Genomic DNA, 20,000 nt, shown 5'->3' on the forward strand with positions numbered 1-20,000 from the left:
TGACAATGCTGCCTTTACTGGGGAGGAGGAAGCCTAGCAGCTAGGCCCAGCTTTCTGTTCTGTTACTGAACTCAACTTGTGTGTTTCTTTGTGATTATTGCACCTTATAATGATGAATCAATGTACTGTCACTAGTACGGTCTGTCACTAGTACGGTCTGGAGTGGAACAATGGTGATTTTCTGTTTAATAAAAGTATTTTTCAACACCTAAAATAAAGACCACGGGGCAGTTTCTTTCTTCTTAAATTATTTTTAATTTCTTGTGTACACTAAAAGTAAAATTTACACACTTAAAGTCTGAAAACAGCCCGGGCATGCACAATAGATATAACCTTTTTACAGGGTCTTCAAGTGATTCATTTTTTCCATAGGAATTTTCCCGTACATTTTACAGTCCATAGTCTGACTGTTCACAGTCCTAAAGCCACAGTCAACTATGAGAACATCCATGTCATCTTTACAATGTGCAAAGTCCTCCGAGGAGAAGACAACAGGCGGACAGTGGAGCAACAGAACCAAACGCCAAAACAATAAAGAGTAAAGATGACTGACAGCAAAAACATAAACAACAACAAAGCACTTCATTATAATAGTGTGTATGTATGCATGTATGTATATGTGTGTGTATATGTATGCATGTATGTATGTACGTATGCATGTATGTATGTGACAGAAATTGGTCCCTTATTCCTTTATAAAGTAGATCGACCTCGACCTTTACTCAGACTAAAGATATATTCATGATTCGATCGTTCTTTCAGTGTTCTTCAGTGTCAGTGGTTTAAACCAATAAAATAACCCCATCTTACCACCCCCCTACCCCTCCCCTAACCCCTACCCCCCCCCCCCCCCCCTCAAAAAAGCAAAAAACCATAACTAAATGAATAGATAGTCATAGATACTACAGCACTGGGCGAACTCAGTTTGAGATGTGGAGTTCTGAGAGCCATGTCGGCATTCCAAAGGTTCTGTGACCAGAACACTCTAGAACGCACCGTCTGGAATCTTCCAGAAGGCACATTGGGAACGTTCTGGTCATGGTGGAACGTTGGGTACCAACATGGAGGGTGGCGAGCCAGACTCTGTAGGCCACAACACACACAGAGGGGTGAAGACAGCAGTCAGGCTACTGGTCAGATCACAGACAGAACGAACAAGCACAGACACACTACAGCGCACTTAGCCATGGGTTAAGAAATCCTGGTTAGGCTACAGATCTAGGGAGGCCCTACGGTATGTCAAAAGGGACAAAACTAAAATAAACAACTAAACCTAAAAAGGTTGTTGACACAACGGGGGGGGAAACAGAAACATTCAGCTGGGTTTTGCAGGCAGTGTGGTTTCAAGTCGTTATATATTCATATATATTTGTATATATTTATATTTGTATAAGTATATATATTCATATGTTCCACTTCACTTTATTCAAGCCTCGTTTAGAGAACTTTAACCAGTGTTTGATCATCTCCATACACACAGACATGTACGCACACACACGTACGCACACACACGTGCGCACACACACACACGCGCACACACACACGCGCACACGTACGCACACACGTACGCACACACACACGCGCACACACACACACACACACACACACACACGCGCACACACACGCGCACACACACGCGCGCACACACACACACACGCGTGCACACACACCTTCAGAAACAAGAGGGGAGGAGAAATGACACACAGTTCGTCCCTGATTATGTACAACCCTCCTAGTATAAACCAACACCTTCTCCAGGACCTTCCGTCTATAAATTAACACATTAACATGTTTAAATATGTTCTCTCTTCTGCTATGTATGCTGGCAGGCCAGGCCCAGGTCTGGCCCGGGTCAGACTTCACTTGATTAAAAAAAGATGCTTAAAAAATATGAAAAGAATAAGAAAAAGCAAATAAAAGAAGAAAAACGATAAACCTAAACAATGGCATGGGAGGAAGGAAGGAAGGAAGGAAGGAAGGAGATGACGACAGCTTCATAAAGTGAGAGACAGACGGACAGAGGAAAAGGAGGAGAAGAGAACGAGAAGAACGCAGTGTTCGTCCCAACTGAAGTGGCGTCTCTCCTCCAGCTGGATTTGATCTTCAGACAGGATAGGTCCCCTGCCGCCATGTTGCTTTGACCTGTCTGCCTTTTGGAGGATTTCCCCCGGCCCAGATCTTCCATCGTCCAGGCAGAGGAAAGGAAAGGAAACAAGGAGAGGAGACAAGGAGAGGACGCCAGTTTCGACTACTGGGCCGCAGTTGTAGTGTTTCAGTTGGGTATCAGTGGGGCGTAGGGTCAGGGGTCAGGGGTCAGGGGTCAGGGTCAGCTGGGAGTAGGGTCGGGGTGATGGTCAGGGGTCATGGTTAGGGTCAGTTGGGTGTAGGGTCAGTTGGGCGTAGGGTCAGGGTCGGAGGTGCAGCCCAGTGGGGTGAGGATGGGGTCAGGGGTCAGTTGGGCGTAGGGTCAGGGTCGGAGGTGCAGCCCAGCGGGGTGAGGGTGGGGTCAGGGGTCAGGGTCGGAGGTGCAGCCCAGCGGGGTGAGGGTGGTGGGGAACATCAGGACCTTGGCGGTCATAAAGGAGAGGTCAGGCAGGCTGGAGATCACCTTGGCCGCCTCCTCACTCAGATTCTCCTCCTTACGGGGCTTCCTGTGGAGGAGAGGACAAGATGGCCGTCAGTGGAGGGGGAGGGAGAGAGAGAGACAGAGACAGAGAGAGACACACAGACACAGACAGAGATACAGACACACACACACAGACACAGACAGACAGAGACAGAGACAGACCAAATGTGGCTCCTCTCCTGCCTGTGATCTGACCTGGTGGAGGTGCTGGTCTTCTCCATGGTGGACATAAGGCGGGCGAAGGCATCAGCCACACGGCTCCCTGAACCGCTGGAGTCCAGCTTGGCCGTGGTCAGCTCATACAGCTCTGGGTCCACACCTACACACACACACACACACACACAGACAGGCGCACGCACACACACACACAGGCAGGCACACACACAGGCAGGCACACACACAGGCAGGCAGGCACACACACACACACACACACACACAAATATCTTAGGGTCTGCAATCACACTCAGACCAAAAAGGAACTCCCTTCATAAAGATTCTGATTTAGTTTTGATTAGATTTAGTTTGGGACTAAAGGTTGTGATTTTGTGAGACAGTGTTAAATTAAGCAGAAGAAGAGGAACAATTACAAGCAAGAAGAACAGAAGGAAACGTGAGTCTGACAGTGGGGCCGTTTCATAGAGCGAAATCCCTAGAGGAGGCACATGCTATCTCTCCCATTGGTGACAGAATGAGGGGCATCATGCAGTCAACTAGGGCGGGACTTCCTACGAGCTGGGAAGGCATCAGCCAATTGGAACAACACCCACACACACACCCACACACACACCCACCCACACACACACTCTTCTTCAATAAGTTTATCTGTTGTTGAGGCCTTTCAGGTGGATAGCGCCACCTACTGGTGCCCTTTGTTCTCTGACTGAGGTGAGACACTTGCGCTGTGTAGACACTCCAGCACAGCAGGGGGCAGTGTATCTTAGTTACTTACAATGGATTTATGCCCGCTCAAACCACAGAAGATGGAAGAAAGTTGACATCATGGTGCTCCCCATGTAATCAGTTAACTTTGGGGAGTGCGCCCTCTAAGGATATAACTCTATGCCTGGAACAGGGGAGGCTGATGACGGTAGAAATCGGAGGACGGGCTCATTCTAATGTATGGAAAGGAATGAGGAATGGTATCAAACACATCATCCCTTATTCCATTAATTATAATGAGCCCCTCCTCTGATTTCTACCTCCAGCAGCCTCCCCTGGCCTGTGCCCTGTCAGGTGCTGCTGACCTGGGATGGAGGGTGAGCCACAGCCTGGGCCAGAGTCCTCCACCGGGCCAAAGAAGTCCAGGTTGAGCAGAGAGGAGCCTCCACTCGCTTCACAACCACATTCAATAGACACGGCCGGAGAGTCACGGACCAAGAGGGTCAACATGGTGGCAGGCCAGGGACCAAGACATTCAAAATGGCCGGAGAGCCACAAAACCAAGAGGGTCAACATGGTGGCAGGCCAGGGACCAAGAGATTCGACATGGCCCGAGAGTCGATGACCAAGAGATTCAACATGGCCGGAGAGTCACGGACCAAGAGATTCAACATGGTGGCCAACAGGGGCGACCCAGGGCCAGGGAGAAGGTTAACACACAGAAGAGGAGAGGGGCGGAAAGAGACGCACAGAAGAAGGAGAAGAAGAAAAGACATGCAGCCTGGTATTAGTCACAGACAGAGAACAGGGTTAAAGTTCAACATCCACACCAGCCTACTACCAAACAATGCAGCCTTGCCTACTGGTATTGGTAGGGCTTTTACAGGGCCAGTTACCAGGACATAGATTAAAGATAGTCCTGGACTACTTTGTATTTTCTATGGAAAAACTCTATTGGAGATGTTTTGGTCCGCTAGGATAAGGCTTAATCTATGTCCGTGAAAACCAGCCTTTAGTGTGGTATGCTGAGTGGTCATTGGAGCACAGCCACAGTCCTGTTAATAAGAGATTCTCACATTCTAGATTCCAAGTCTAATTCTGTGAGATTCTAACATTCCAATTCTAACTCTGTCAGATTCTAACAGCGTTGGAGAGAAATGTGGAAGTAAGTATGTGAATTTGATGGCAGACTTGTAGGACATGTGCAGAGTGGAATCAGGATGGGTGGAGAGGTGGAGGGGTAGAGAGGTGGAGGGGTGGAGAGGTGGAGAGGTGGAGAGGTGAAGAGGTGAAGAGGTAGAGGGGTGGAGGGGTGGAGAGGTGGAGAGGTGAAGAGGTAGAGAGGTGGAGGGGTGGAGAGGAGAGGTGGAGAGGTGGAGGGGTGGAGAGGTGGAGAGGAGAGGTGAAGAGGTGGAGGGGTGGAGAGGTGAAGAGGTGGAGAGGTGAAGAGGTGGAGGGGTGGAGAGGAGAGGTGGAGAGGTGAAGAGGTGGAGAGGTGGAGAGGAGAGGTGAAGAGGTGGAGGGGTGGAGAGGAGAGGTGGAGAGGTGGAGAGGTGAAGAGGTGGAGAGGTGGAGGGGTGGAGAGGTGAAGAGGAGAGGTGAAGAGGTGGAGGGGTGGAGAGGTGGAGAGGAAAGGTCCACAAGGGAGCCAATTTACTCCATCAGAAAAGTAAACAAAGTCGGCCATCTTGAACATAACATTCCTCAGAGCGCTGAGACATCAGCCCATGGGACCTACCGTCTAGGGGGTTAGTAAGGCCACTGCTGCTCCAATCAAACTGGACGGGCGGGAGCACTTCCTGGTGACGGCAGGGAAGAGGGAGGGGTCAACTCAGAGGGGGGGCGGAGACAGAATGCATAGACATTTACATAGACACTTCCTGTGTGTCTGTCAATGTGACGGAAAATCCACCTTTCTATAGTGAACAGATGTGATGTTAATTGATTTGGACGACATTACTTTTGCTATGAAGTGCTGTGAAAGGAATAGAATGCAACGGGACTGAAGAGGACCGTAGCCAATCAGCTGTTAGACAGACCCCTCACCTGGGCGGTGTCGGGTGGACAGATGCTGGTCTCCGGGGCAACGGGAGGTGCTTGTGCTATGGACGTGATCATCTCTGCCGCAGAGACGGGTTTGACTGGCTCTTTGGTAGGTTCCAGCATGCCCTGGGGGTCAGAGAGACAGGGGCGGGGTTAAATCCTGGGGCAGGGTGAAAGTCAGAATCTTCAGAACTGAGAGAGGGGATTCTAGCAGGGTGTGTGTGTGTGTGTGTCAACACGACTCACCAGGCTGGCAGCATACATGGGGACTATCACTGGCTGTTTCTTCTGACCCGTGAACAGCTGTGAGTGGGTGGAAGAAACACAGAGAGACATTTATCAATCAATTAACCAATCAGACTGACTGAAACTAAATCAACGGTCATTGCATGAGGGAGGGAGGGGTGTGTGTGTGTGTGTGTGTGTGTGTGTGGGAGGGAGGGGTATGTGTGTGTGTGTGTGTGTGGGAGGGAGGGGTGTGTGTGTGTGTGTGTGTGTGTGTGTGTGGGAGGGAGGGGTGTGTGTGTGTGTGTGTGTGTGTGTGTGTGTGTGTGTGGGAGGGAGGGGTGTGTGTGTGTGTGTGTGTGTGTGTGTGTGGGAGAGAGGGGTATGTGTGTGTGTGTGTGAGGGAGGGAGGGGTGTGTGTGTGTGTGTGTGTGTGTGAGGGAGGGAGGGGTGTGTGTGTGTGTGTGTGTGAGGGAGGGAGGGGTGTGTGTGTGTGTGTGTGGGGTGTGTGTGTGTGTGTGTGAGAGTCATTATAAAAAGGGCAAGTTCACAGGAGGAGGGAGAAACTAATGATGATGACGATGATGAAGAAGAAGGAGGTGAGTCAGAACTCACAATGTTTCTGATGTCGATGCCCAGAGAGCAGAGCAGAGTCTTGTTGCTATGGGAACCGCCCCACTGGTGCCTCAGGCCAAACGAGTCATGAATGTCCTGCAGCTGACTCCACACATCCCCACGCACTCCCCTAGAGAACACACACACACACACACACACACACACACACACACACACACACACACACACACACACACACACACACACAGAGTGAGAGACAGCCCAGTAGGAGACTGTTTACCAAGAGTCACGACCACTAAACCACAAATAATCTCCATAGCATCTCCCATGCTTCTGCTCTGCCTGGCACGGTGCACACACACCTGCCAGAGCTGAACACATCCCCAAGGTGTAGGACAGGAGATCTACTGGATCTACTAGAACAGGAGATCTACTAGGCTCTCCTGTCTGTGGCTCAGCTGGTAGAGCACGGCGCTAACAACGCTTCGGTTGTGGGTTCGATTCCCACTGGGACCATATATACTGAAATGTATGCACTCACTGCAATGTAAGTCGCTTTGGATAAAAGCGTCAGCTAATTGGCATATAATCTGTCAAAACAACCGGGGTGCGTCCCAATAGTCTTACTCTGTTGCCTATTCCTTGCATCCTTGCTTCCTTGCTCCCTCGCTTCCTTCTCAAAACACATCGGAGGAGGAGATCTGAGATCCTCCTCCCCTGCTTTTACTGAGATGGAGGCTAGGAGAGGATGCAACCAGGGGAGGCTGGCGGAGGTAGAAATCAGAGGACGGGCTCATTGTAATGCGTGGAATGAAATGAGCCTGTGTTTGACACCATTCCTCATTCCGTTCCGTGCATTACAATGAGCCCGTCCTCCGATTTCTACCTCCACCAGCCTCCAACTGAGATGCAAGTAACAGAGGAACGTATCGGGACGCAGGGACTTCAGCCTGGGGGAGAGGGCGTCTCACCCGTTGTGTGTCGTCCCCCGGCCCTTCTCTCCCTCCTCCGCTGGGCGTAACCTCTCCGGGGGCTCCAGCAGGGTCTTCAGGGTGAGCACCACCACCTCCTCCTCCTCCTCCTCCGTCCCCACCTTACCCCCCACCACCGGGGGAGCTGCAGGGAAGCTGGCCTGGAACAGCTTCTCCAGCCGACTGTACAGCGACGCCTGGGAGAGCAAAGACACCAGAACCAGAAACATGGTGGATAAAGACCCTTTATTCCTCTCCTCCTGGGTTTCTATTGGGTTTGTCAGACAGTGAGAAGGAAGACGGGGTGAGAGAGGAGAGGAGAGGAGGTAGATGGGGTGAGAGAGGAGAGGAGAGGAGAGGAGGTAGAGGGGGTGAGAGAGGAGAGGAGAGGAGAGGAGAGGAGGGGAGAGGAGGTAGATGGGGTGAGAGAGGAGAGGAGAGAGGAGAGGAGGTAGATGGGGTGAGAGAGGAGAGGAGAGGAGAGAGGAGAGGAGGTAGATGGGGTGAGAGAGGAGAGGAGAGGAGAGGAGAGGAGGTAGATGGGGTGAGAGAGGAGAGGAGAGGAGAGGAGAGGAGGTAGATGGGGTGAGAGAGGAGAGGAGAGGAGAGGAGAGGAGAGGAGGTAGATGGGGTGAGAGAGGAGAGGAGAGGAGAGGAGAGGAGAGGAGGTAGATGGGGTGAGAGAGGAGAGGAGAGGAGAGGAGAGGAGAGGAGGTAGATGGGGTGAGAGAGGAGAGGAGAGGAGAGGAGAGGAGAGGAGGTAGATGGGGTGAGAGGGGAGAGGAGAGGAGAGGAGGTAGATGGGGTGAGAGAGGAGAGGAGAGGAGAGGAGAGGAGGTAGATGGGGTGAGAGAGGAGAGGAGAGGAGAGGAGAGGAGGTAGATGGGGTGAGAGGGGAGAGGAGAGGGCAGGGAAGACTGAGGGACCGGGGGTAGTGACAGGCTAACCGTAATGATAATCATTTAGTTGAATCAGACACTGGTGAAATACGGCTGATTATTGAGGAGTGTCCTCCTGACAGAGCAGTGAGCAAGCACATTATATCCACGCCGGCCAATCAGACACCGGTTGAACGTGGCTTTTGTTACTGAGGTGCTTTATATAGTTGTTACTGTGGTGGTTTCCTGATATAACCGTAGAATTAGAATGATTCATTGTAGAACTCTAGAGTTGTAATTCTGTGGACAGAACAAGCAGCTAACCGATCAGCTAACCGCCGTGTTGTTGAATGAGACAATGGTTGAATGGATCTGGCTCTGCCGTTAGGTCGTCATGTGACGTCTCGTGGCTGGCTGGCGGTCTGCCAGCTGTGCTGCTCGGCTGCAATAGGAGGTCAAAGACACAGCCTGACAATGATTGACCCCAGGGGAGGCTGGTGGAGGTAGAAATCAGAGGACAGGCTTATTATTCCTTCTCAAAGCAAATCGGAGAAGGAGATCAGAGGTTCCTCTCCTCCCTTGCTTTTATTGAGATGGAGGAGAGGAGGAGAGGATGCAACCATGGGAGGCTAGTTTGATACCATTCCTCATTCTGTTCCATGTATTACAACGAGCCCGTCCTCCGATTTCTACCTCCGCCAGCCTCCACTGACTGACCCTGATAATGCTTTACTGTAAACGTGATTTACGTGATTTTCTGAAATTCCATTTTCTATTCAGATGCAAATTTCTATTCAGAATAGTCTTATTCTGGTTCTGGTTGTGGATTGAAGTGTTTATATCTGGTTGTGGATTGAAGTGTTTACGTTTCATTTAGAATGAGCCATTATTCTGTTTGTCTGATGCTTTTACTGCTATTTATACTTGACTAAAAGTGAACGTCACTTCTGAAAGCGGCTGTCTAATTTCAAACACTGAATTATAGTTTTTAATTATGTCAATAGCAACTCAAGGAGGCCTTTGTTTAAACTAGGCTTGACACTGAGTATGGTGGCGTGTGTGACGTCTAGATAGCATGTCCTTGTGAGTGGAATACCGTGCCTGGTGACATTCCTGAGGGGAGGGTTCTTTACCACAGTAATAAACGTCATCAAGTGCAACAGAGCATTCTGCATTCTGCCTACTACTGTCATTACCCACGAGCAAACACACAGCCGATCGTTTAACACAATCATGTTTAAACTGCATTACCCACAGGGAAGGCCCAGAGACTGACAGAGAGAGAGGCTTTGGAGTTCCACTTCAAGCTAGTCAAGCACATTCTCCTAATTGCCTCAGAGTGTATTAATAATGATGTGTTTTACATAATATAATACAATTGTAGAGTAGAACAGAACAGGGCAGAGTGCAGTAGAACATATTTCTAGTTCTACAACGTTCTGTATAACACAGTGGTGTGCAGTGAAGCAGCGTAGTGTGGAACAGAATCAATGACAATAGAATTTCGCCACAGCTTTCCCGCCCTTACCGACTGGCCATCTCCTCTACTGGTCTGGTCCGCGCTGGAGGTGACACCCCGGCTGTCCTTCCACTCTTCCTCCTTCTCCTCCTCTTCCTCTTCCGTCTTCTCCATCGGTGCAGCAGCAGCGCTTGGCTGGTCATCTCCGAACGCCGCCCAGGAGTCCCCTGACCCCTGACCCTCGGCGGGCTCATCGAAGGCGTTCCACCCTCCGTCCGCTTCCTGGTCCTCCCCCACGGGAGCCGAGGTGAAGTCAGCGAAACTGTCGCTGGCCGGGAAGTCAGCGAATTTGCCCCCGTGCTCATCGTCTACCGCGGCGTTCCCGCCACCGTTTTTGGAGGCGTCGAAATCTCCAAAGTCCTCGTCGTCCGCGTCGTCTCCGTTCGGCACTTCCTGCCCAGGTATAGAGACGGAGTCAGCTGACCCGCCTCGCTGCTCAGACGGCAGCTCCGGTTGGTCGAAATCGGCGAAGCCCTGCCCACTAAACGAGCCCACATCCCCGAAGTCGCCGAAGTCTTCATCGTCGTCGTCCTCGGGGAGCTGGCTGTGGTCGGCGGGTGTGGCGACCTCTTCCTGCAGCGGCGGCGAGGGGACGGAGCCCGTCGTGCTCAAGTCCCCGTACTCCTCCAGGGCGTCCGTCGACAGCGGCCGTCCGAACGACGTCTCGGTCTCGGTCTCCGTCTCGTTCCCTGACCCCTTCTCGTCCGCTTGCTCTCCCTCCAACTCCACCTCCACCTCCGCCTCCAACTCATCCACCTCCCCGTCTCTGTCCTCACCTGCATCAGGTAAAACCCCATTCTGACCCACAACCGCCTCCACCCCCGCCTCCCCAGACGCCCCCTCTAGATCCACCCCGTTCAGGGCGACAGGTGGTTCCACAGCGCGGCCTACCTCGGACGCAGAGGGCTGGTCACGTGCCAAGGCAGGATGGTCAGACGTGTCTGAAGAGTCCCTGGGTTCAGAGTCACTGTCTCTGTGGCAGACCCCCTCCGCCCGGCCGTTACTCAGGCCCCCACTGGCCTCAGCAGGACCGTAGGATATGGATTCAGACCCAGCCATGTCCGACCCTGCGGATCCTGTTAGATCATCAGATCCTGTTAGATCATCAGATCCTGTGATATGAGATCCACTGATGACAGAGTGAGTTGTGTGCGTGTCTCTGGCGTTGTCCTCTGCTCTGACTTCCTGCTCTGTGGTAATAGAGGAGGGCTGTTGCTGTTGGCAGCAGTTCTCCTTCTCCTCTGCCGACAACGACAGACGATGACTAACACCCTCCCCTTCGGGATCATCCCGGCTCTCGCCCACGTCGCCGTCATTCCTCACCTGGTTGGAGTGTCCTTGAGCGTCTGACGCGTTCGAGAAGGCGGAGAAGTCTGCGAAATCGTCCTCCGGGCTGGGAGGGGGTTCGTCCGTATATTCCACAGCGGGGCCTTTCTTTTTAGAATGGACAGAATTCTGCAGAGAGGGGGAGGAGGAAGGAGGAGGAGGAGGAGGTCCCTGTGAGCCGAAAGTCGCAAAGCCGTTCGTGAGGACCTCCGCGACCCCCCCTCCTCCTCCTCCTCCTCTTCCTCCTCCGCCGCTGCCGTTGCAGTCAACAGGCTTGACCTCAGTCTGACCGCTCACGGTCGAGTCCAGGGAGTTGAGAGAATGGAGACTGGGTCGCGAGTGGCGTTCGTGGTCAGCGATCTTTTTCAACTCCTCTGTGCTGCTGACAGTTCTGTCAGAGGAGGGAGGAGGAGGAGGAGGGCCGCCCTCCGGCACGACGCCGTTCTGCTTAGAGAGCTCGTCCGCGGGCCCCCGCGAGCCTGAGAGTCCCACCACGCCCCCGTGGTTGAGGAGTTCGGGGGGCGAGGTGGCGGCGAGGGCATGGCTCTGGCTGAACGTCGCCGGGGTGTCAAACTCGGTGAAGCTGACGCTGGCCGGGACGCCGGAGGAGAAGCCGCCGAAGTCGCCGAACTCATCGTCCTCTTCCTCGGCCCCGCCGTCCTCCATGGGGGGCGGGGAGGAGGAGTACATGCGAATCACGTCGGGCTCCATTGGTCGACCCGGCTGTCACTCAGTCACACGCGAACTGGAGGTTACACCTGTGGAAGGGCGGGGGGCGGGGAGGGGGGGAGACAATCAGTGATCACAGGGTGAAGGACAGAAGTCTGTACATCCACAAGAGACATTTCCAAACACAACAGATAATCAAATATCATATTCCATTTGATTAGACTCCATCCTATGCATAATGCAGGGCTGAAACGATCACCCATGGAGACAGCGGTCTGAGGATTAAACTGATTATTTCATTAGATCTTATTCCGTGCCAGGCATAATGCAGGGCAGCAATGATCACCCTATAGAGAAAGATGCCTCAGGATTAAACCGATTCATAAAAATAATTTAAAAAAAACATCTTAATGATAGCTAGATTGATGGACCAGTATAAATGTAAGCCTACTTATAAAGAAGGAGTGCTGCCCAAGGACAGGAGGGAGGCAGCAGTCTCCTGATGGTGCTTTAGGACCTGGGCTATCTGGTTTGTCTAGTGTGCTGCTAAGTCCTTAACCTAAATTAAATTACCACGGCTCCCCAGACTAAGAGTGGACAGATTGTTTTCAAATTGGCAGTAATGAAGTGGTAATGAGGAAGTGGTGTTGTGATGTAGCAACAGCAGGGGGCGGGGGGCGGGCACGTAGAACCCTCCTCAAGGAAGATAATAGGCCAGAGCTCTGTCCAGAAATAGCCCCTACCCCTAACCTAGTTCTAGCAGGGGAGGCTGGCGGAGGTAGAAATCGGAGGACGGGCTCACTGTAATGTGTAGTGATGTTGATGTGTAACCACGTGTGTGATACCATTCCTCGTTCCGTTCCATGCATTACAATGAGCACATCCTCCGATTTCTACCTCCACCAGCCTCCCCTGCTATGCAGATATGAAAGCATTGGATAGGTGTCAGCAAAAGGGCGACAGCTTTCCTAACCAGGCTATTAGTAGGCAACATGTCCAATGCTTTCAGATCCATGCATTTGTCTGGGTGGTAGAGGTAGGGGTAGAGGTAGAGGTAGGGGTTGTTGTTGTTGTTTGTGGAGCTATAGGAATCCTAGTAGCAGCAAGAACAAGCTAAGAATAATCCAACACCAGACACCTATATGGAACTCACACACAGGAATGACCGAGCTTCCCTAAGCTACGCCTAACTTCTTCAACCAATGAACTTTGAGCCTGTTAAGTGTTTGCTTTGACTGAAAGGCTGCATGGTGTGTAGGGTTTGTGTATTGACACACTAGGCTAGGCCAATCAGGGTGTCTAAAATAGACCAGCATTTAAAAACCTTCTTTTTTTTAAATGTTTAAACATTAGCCTATTGCGTTGTGTCTGCACTGCCCTAAATCCATATTCTTCACTATTTAGAATGCACCTTTAGCTAATGATGTTCGTTTTAGGCTGTTCCCTGGTGAACTTGAATAGAGGCATATGTTTTGCACCCCCTGCTTTCTTGCACTCAGATCCAGAGCAATAAAGCAACAGTTATGTTGTTGTGGGCTCTCTCTAAAACAGCCATGTCTGGACACATTGTTGAAGAGCGGAGAATATGGCAGCTACAAGCCACACGACAGGCCTTGACCAGACAGAGAAGTGAGCCAGGAAATGAAACCGTAGGAGACTTGTTTCAAGTGTATGACACTATGTGCCCGTCTGAAAGTCCAACTAGGCCTAATAGAAGATGCCCCAATTGGGAGAAAATGCATTGTTGGACCTTATGTCCGGCATTCACCACCCAATTAATGTATACATACATACATACATACATACATACATACATACAGCGTTCATTTTAACAGACTTTGTTTAACAGACATTGCAATCAATCAAACGTGCCTTTGTGTCGTCTGCTCGCTAAATAAAACACATACACAAGTAGTAAGAGGAGCTATTCATCAGTCCCACGGGTTCCCTGCTGACCCGCTCAGCCCGTCCGCGGTGTCACCCCGCAGGCAGGGCGACAGGGCAGGCAGGGCGACAGGGCAGGCAGGGCGACAGGGCGACCGGGCAGGCAGGGCAGGCAGGGCGACAGGGCAGGCAGGGCGGCAGGGCGACCGGGCAGGCAGGGCAGGCAGGGCAGGCAGGGTGACAGGGCAGGCAGGGCGACAGGGCAGGCAGGGCAGGCAGGGCGACAGGGTGACAGGGCAGGCAGGGTGACAGGGCAGGCAGGGCGACAGGGCAGGCAGGGCGACAGGGCAGGCAGGGTGACAGGGCAGGCAGGGCGACAGGGCAGGCAGGGTGACAGGGCAGGGTGACCGGGTGACCGGGTGACAGCTATCTGGAAGCCTCTGTAAACAAACCCCCCTGGCTCCACACAGCAAGCTAGCTGGCTAACTGACCGCTGGCTATTCGCAACTAACCACACCACTGCAATTTGCGACCAGGATTAAAGCTAACGTGGCTAGTGACTGTCACTGTCAAGCTTATAGACAGCTAGACAGCTAGACAGCTAGACAGCTAGACAGCTAGCCTGGGAAAGGGGCCTTGACATCCACCGTGCTCTTTTCGATGTGATGGGGAGCTAGCTAACGTTAGCTAGTTAGCTGGGGAGGAATGTCGTAGCGAGCTGCCTACCTTCCTCTTTGACAGCTTGAACAAACACCCAGCCAGGACACTGGCCCGGGAGCTCACCCAACACATCACTCATTAGCGATTAGTTCCCAACTATCAAGGGCAGGGGAAGGTAGCTTTATACCTGGCTGACGTTGGATAACTAGCTAGCTGCGCTGCTAATGTGCTGACAATTTGTATCCAGTCTGTCTCGTCCTCCCCGCTAGCAGGCTAACGCTAGCTAGCCTGTCAGGTCCCTGTGTATCCGGGTTGGTTGGCGTTGGCAGGCACTGGACAAAGAAACAATTCGGCATACCTTAGGATCTTGACCGTTCATTTTTCATGGTTCAGATGAAGTTGACACTTGCCACGGACTGATAGTGATTGTCAGCAGGACAGGAGACAGGTTTCCAGGAGACAGGTTTCAGGAGACAGCCGGCAGCGGACAGACAGACAGGCAGCTGTGATGATCCTTTAGCACCCGTCTCCCTGCGAACGCTACCCACAATGCAACAGGGCTTTTTGGTGTGGCTGACAGGACTCTCCCACCCCAGAGTACACAACATAGACAACATTTACCCGACATAATAATAATCTAGGAGACTTTTATTGATCTATATATATACATATCTCTCACTCTCTCTCTCTCTCTCTCTTTCTCTTTCTCTCTCGCTCTCTCTCTGACCCTGGTCGTTGTGTCTATTAGCAAAGTCTATTTTATTGTCAGGAAAACACCTGTCATTCTGAAGATCAGGCTAGGTGGTCTTTAAGAAAAAATAGGGGTAAAGAAATGTCTGATACTACGTTTAACCACTCATGTAAGTAGCACAACTACTCAGGCAAGTTGAGATATAGAGATACTATATTGGTATGTATTGAGACCAAGGGGAGTAGTGGGGAGTAGTGGATTTCCCACTTCATACTTCAACAAAGGCACCAAAAAACGGTCACGTTTCTTTCCAATTTATTGTATAAAATATACCTACAAAAGTATAACAGCATCAAAGCTGTATGCACATATTTCATACATAAAAATAATCATTGGATTGTTTTAGACAAATGAATACATATTTGCATAGAGCAAGGCACAGGTTGAAGGTCTGTTGAAGGTCTGCAGTAAAGTACAGACCTTCTTGAAAACAGGTCAACTTGAATGGAGGAGATGAGTAGAAAAAAAGGACCACATACCGTACAACACACTTCAATTTGATCAGAGCAATAATGCAGAAAAAGAATAATTGAGCAGCGAAAAGTTACCTTAATACCGTATTTAAACCACGGGCAGACAGGAGAGGCGCTTCACACTGTTACCCAACATATATCTGAGGAGTAGGAGGAGGAAGAGGAGGGGGAGGAGAGGAGGAGGAAGATGAGGAGGAGGAGAGGAGGAGGAAGAGGAGGAGGAGAGGAGGAGGAGGAGGAGGAGAGGAGGAGGAAGAGAGGAGGAGGAGGAAGAGGAGGAGGAGGAGGAGGAGAGGAGGAGAGGAGGAGGAGAGTTAAAAGACTTTGGAGGGCAGAACTTGTTTGTCTGATAAGAAAGTTGTTGGTTAACCATTCCCTGACTGGTTGATGCTGAACACAGCTAAGAGGGTGCACACACACACACACACACACACACACACACACACAGACACACACACACACACACACACACACACACACACACACACACAGACATACGCACACACACACACACACACACACACACACAGACACACACTACTGATAAATAGAGTAGGAACCGGTGTGTCACACACACACACACACACACACACACACACACACACACACACACACACACACACACGCACACACAAATTAGGCCTACCACATAAATCAAACTAAAGTCATTCACTTCTCTTAAAGATTAAATGAGGATAGAAATATATTACACAGCATGTTGTCACACTTGACCTTGTCTATTAGAATGCATCTGAACTTCCTGTTCTGACCACAATGTTAGTGTCACATTCGAATAAATATATGTAAATATATACACCAGAAATAAAAGAAAATAAATAACTCAATAATCATTCATAAACTCAAAAATAAACTCATACATTCACATTTCCTGATGTCTGCATTTGTGTGTGAACTGAAGACTATTTCACCTGACATCTTATTGAAAGTCCCACCAATGAAAAACATCTTATGGTGGCTGGAACCATGGACCATTTTATAACAACAAATAGAGTTCAAAGGTCATATACAGAGCAGTATGATAAATAATTAAAATGATAAAATAATATATTGAAAAATCTTAGTTGAGGCCGCCAGTCTTCAATAACTAGGATTTGTTCTTTTTTTTCTACAAGTATAATAGCATAAACGCAAAAAAAAAAAAAAAAAAAGTAAAAACAAAACAAAGATCTATGAAACCCAATATCTGTTTATGCTACAGCTCAATGGACACAAGAAAAGTAGATGTTTTGCAAATGTATGGCTGAGTTTGTTTAAAAAAGACAGAAAAAACACAGACATTGGGAAGGAAATCTGAACCATCCAGCAGAGAACTGCAACCAAACACATGCGTCCCAATCTGTCCCACCTTAGCTCCCATTTCGGAAAGGAAAAGCACATGACATGCACAGTGTTCTGCAGGTAAAAAGTCTAGAGTGATGCAGACAATACGTTTCTTACAATTTTCGGACATAGATATAAAACTGTACAAACAAACGATTTAGGAAAACTCGTTTCGTAACCATTAAATATCTGCTCAACCCACTTCTGGAGTTTCCTGGGCCCAGTCCAGAATCAACCCCTGGCAGGAAACACTTTTGTAGATCTAGAAGTATGTGTTTGATGGTAGTAGCTCAACACTGCCCTCTGTTGGGCTAGGGTGGAACTGCCACCATCTTGTTTGCACCTACCCAATGTTCTCTGATCTACACTAAGTGTCGAAAGGTAGCTAGGAGCTAAGGAGTAGGAGCTAGGGACTAAGGGGCTAGGGAGTAGGGGCTAGGGACTAAGGGGTTAGGGACTAAGGGGCTAGGGAGTAGGGGCTAGGGACTAAGGGGTTAGGGGCTAATGATTAGGAGCTAGGGAGTAGGTGCTAGGGACTAAGGGGTTAGGGGCTAATGATTAGGAGCTAGGGAGTAGGTGCTAGGGATTAAGGGGCTAGGGACTAAGGGGCTAGGGACTAGGAGCTAGGGACTAGGAGCTAGGGAGTAGGAGCTAGGGGTTAGGGGCTAGTGACTAGGAGCTAGGGACTAGGAGCTAGGGAGTAGGGGCTAATGATTAGGAGCTAGGGAGTAGGGGCTAGGGAGTAGGAGCTAGGGGTTAGGGGCTAGTGACTAGGAGCTAGGGACTAGGAGCTAGGGAGTAGTAGCTAGGGATTAAGGGGCTAGGGACTAAGGGGCTAGGGAGTAGGGGCTAGGGAGTAGGAGCTAGGGGTTAGGGGCTAGTGACTAGGAGCTAGGGACTAAGGGGCTAGGGGCTAGTGACTCGGAGCTAGTGACTAGGAGCTAGCGACTAAGGGGCTAGGGACTAAGGGGCTAGGGAGTAGGAGCTAGGGAGTAGAAGCTAGGGACTAAGGGGCTAGGGGTTGTTTGTGGACGGGGCCTTGCGGTGCCTCAGGACCCGACCAGAACCTCCATGATGTGGTCCAGTTCGGCCAGGTCGAGTTTAAAGGGCTGGGTCTGACCTCCGACCCCGACCCCCCCTCCGCCCCCGCCCCCAGCGTAGCCAGACAGGGTCTTGACTAGCTCGTCCGTGGTCACGATGGGAGGGGGTTTAGACCCCCCCAGGAAGGAGGGGGGGCCGCAGGGGCTGAAGTCATACATGGAGGTGTCTATGTCTGTGAACAGGATGTCATCCAGGGCAAAGTCTGTCAGGAAGCCCCCGGACGTGGGGCTGGGGGGGGTCACGGCGAGGGTGAGGGGGGAGGAGGTGTCTGTGTGGGTGGGAGAGAGGGCTGAGAGAGGGAGGGGGAGGGGGAGGGGGTTGGTAGTGACGGCTTTCGTGACGCGGATTTCGCCGTGCAAGAGCGACTCCCTGTCCTTCTGGTTGAAGGTCCTTGTCTCCTCTGTCACGTCCATCACCGTGGAGAGGGAGGGGAGGGGCTGGGTGGTCTGTGGGGGAGACGAGGGGGAGGAGGGGGAGGAGAGGGAGGAGGGGGGCGAGGGAGAGGAGGAGGGAGTGGATGTCGTCACCACCATGGGACACAGCTCTTCAATCTCCTCCAGGGCCGAGGAGAAGCTGTCCTTGGTCGCCGGCTGGGGGGCCGGGGGTCTCAGGGGGGAGGAGGAGGGGGGGTGGGGGGGGGAGGAGGGCGGAGGCGGCAGCGAGAAGAACAGCGGGGGGTCGTCCTCTAGGAGCGAGGCCGGGGTCAGACACGAGTCCAGAGGCGCTGTCATTGAAAGAGGCGGGGTCAGGACGCCGCCGCCGCCGAACGCCGAAGGCGGAGCTTCGTGGTAGCCCTCGTCCTCCTCCATGGCGACGGCCGGCGAGGTGGGCGGGACGGAGAAGAACAGCGCCCGCAGGCCGCCGCCCCCTTCCTCGGTGAGCTCGCGGTGAAGCCGGCGAATCAGGTTGTTGATGACGACCCGCCGACGGAGGGCGGGCTCAGAGGAGGAGCGCGGCGAGCGGGGCGGGCCGTAGAGCTTCATCAGGGACATGTTCAGAACTGTCTGCCGCTGCAGGGTCAGCGACGCCCTCGAGGCTCCGCCCACCGCCGCCGCTGGAGGACACGGAGGATGACCCTTGACCTCCAGGAACCTGGGGTCGTCATCCTCGTCCAGTTTGCGCTTCACACCGTTACCCAACATATATCTGAGGAGGAGGAGGAAGAGGAGGAGGAGGAGGAGAGGAGGAGGAAGAGGAGGAGGAGGAGGAGAGGAGGAAGAGGAGGAGGAGGAGGAGAGGAGGAGGAAGAGGAGGAGGAGAGGAGGAGAGGAGGAGGAAGAGGAGGAGGAGAGGAGGAGGAGGAGAGGAGGAGGAGGAGAGTTAACATCTTTGAAAGACTCAATGACTGTTGTAAAACACACACAAGCTGCCTCAGCCATTTGAGTACAACAATACACAGACAATATTATTAAGGATTAAAAACACAATAAAGTAACTTTATGAAATAAATTCTACGGGTTTATTTCCATTCTGGTTTTCTAGAGTGGCAGCAGAGAGAGTCTGCTCAGAGATCATGTCTTTTGTGTGTGTTTATATTGTGTTTTGTGATGTGTATTATGTGTATTATGTTTGAAAAGTGGGTCAATAAAGTTTTCTGAATTTGTATCTGAATAACTGCCACTCCCTCTACAATTGTGGTGTTTCATTAAATTCATAGAAACCAGTTTGAGGTACGTTGGTTTATTTAAGCTCCCACAAAGTTCTACACACAGCTGAGGAAATCCTAAACAATATATGCCCATATATGACCATCACAACCTGCAACTGACGGTTGGTTCATTACCGTTAGTGGGAAGGAAGTAAGACACTTCCTGTGCCGTGTGTGTGTGTGTGTGTGTGTGTGTGTGTGTGTGTGTGTTGTTGTTGTGTTGGAGGAGCCTACCACCCACGGAGTCAGCTGATTTCACCTCACATGGAACCTGGTCAGCTGACATTAAACCCCCCCTCCTAGCGTCCCCACTGTGTGTGTGTGTGTGTGTGTGTGTGTGTGTGTGTGTGTGTGTGTGTGCGTGCGTGCGTGCGTGCGTGTGTGTGTGTGTGTGTGTGTGTGGTCGCACTCGCTCTGAAGTCTCAGCTCT

The 20,000-nt window shown here is 51.4% G+C and overlaps 2 protein-coding genes across 2 annotated transcripts in view; both read right to left on the reverse strand.

Annotated features, from left to right (window-relative positions):
• Positions 1-887: 887 nt before the first annotated feature.
• aftpha (aftiphilin a) lies at positions 888-14,753 on the reverse strand. Its single transcript, XM_083689624.1, has 9 exons — positions 14,615-14,753; positions 9,727-11,801; positions 7,321-7,517; positions 6,389-6,518; positions 5,795-5,851; positions 5,552-5,674; positions 5,244-5,304; positions 2,822-2,945; positions 888-2,651 (listed from the first exon to the last, which is right to left on the reverse strand). The coding sequence occupies exons 2-9, from the start codon at positions 11,752-11,754 to the stop codon at positions 2,507-2,509; spliced, it is 2,865 nt and encodes a 954-aa protein (XP_083545750.1). The 5' UTR covers positions 11,755-11,801; positions 14,615-14,753; the 3' UTR covers positions 888-2,506.
• Positions 14,754-17,639: 2,886 nt separating this feature from the next.
• The window catches only part of LOC310819380 (SERTA domain-containing protein 2-like), a 12,981-nt gene continuing 10,620 nt past the window's right edge, over positions 17,640-20,000 (reverse strand). Inside the window, exon 2 of the mRNA XM_083690648.1 lies at positions 17,640-19,068. Within this exon, the coding sequence (XP_083546774.1) occupies positions 17,871-19,064 (1,194 nt within the window). The 5' untranslated portion in view covers positions 19,065-19,068 and the 3' untranslated portion in view covers positions 17,640-17,870. The remainder of the gene's footprint in view (positions 19,069-20,000) is intronic.

Source organism: Argentina silus, assembly GCF_951799395.1.
Source record: "Argentina silus genome assembly, chromosome: 18".
NCBI lineage: Eukaryota > Metazoa > Chordata > Actinopteri > Argentiniformes > Argentinidae > Argentina > Argentina silus.

Bases quoted from the DNA above. Each gene is read 5' to 3' on its own strand.
- aftpha (XM_083689624.1), bottom strand. From the start codon at position 11,754: ATGGAGCCCGACGTGATTCGCATGTACTCCTCCTCCCCGCCCCCCATG. The intron at 5,305-5,551 runs GTGAGGGGTCTG...TGCCGTCACCAG, and splicing joins GTCCACCCGACACCGCCCAG to GAAGTGCTCCCGCCCGTCCA. The intron at 2,946-5,243 runs GTAGGTCCCATG...GTGTGTGTGTAG, and splicing joins CCTTACTAACCCCCTAGACG to GTGTGGACCCAGAGCTGTAT.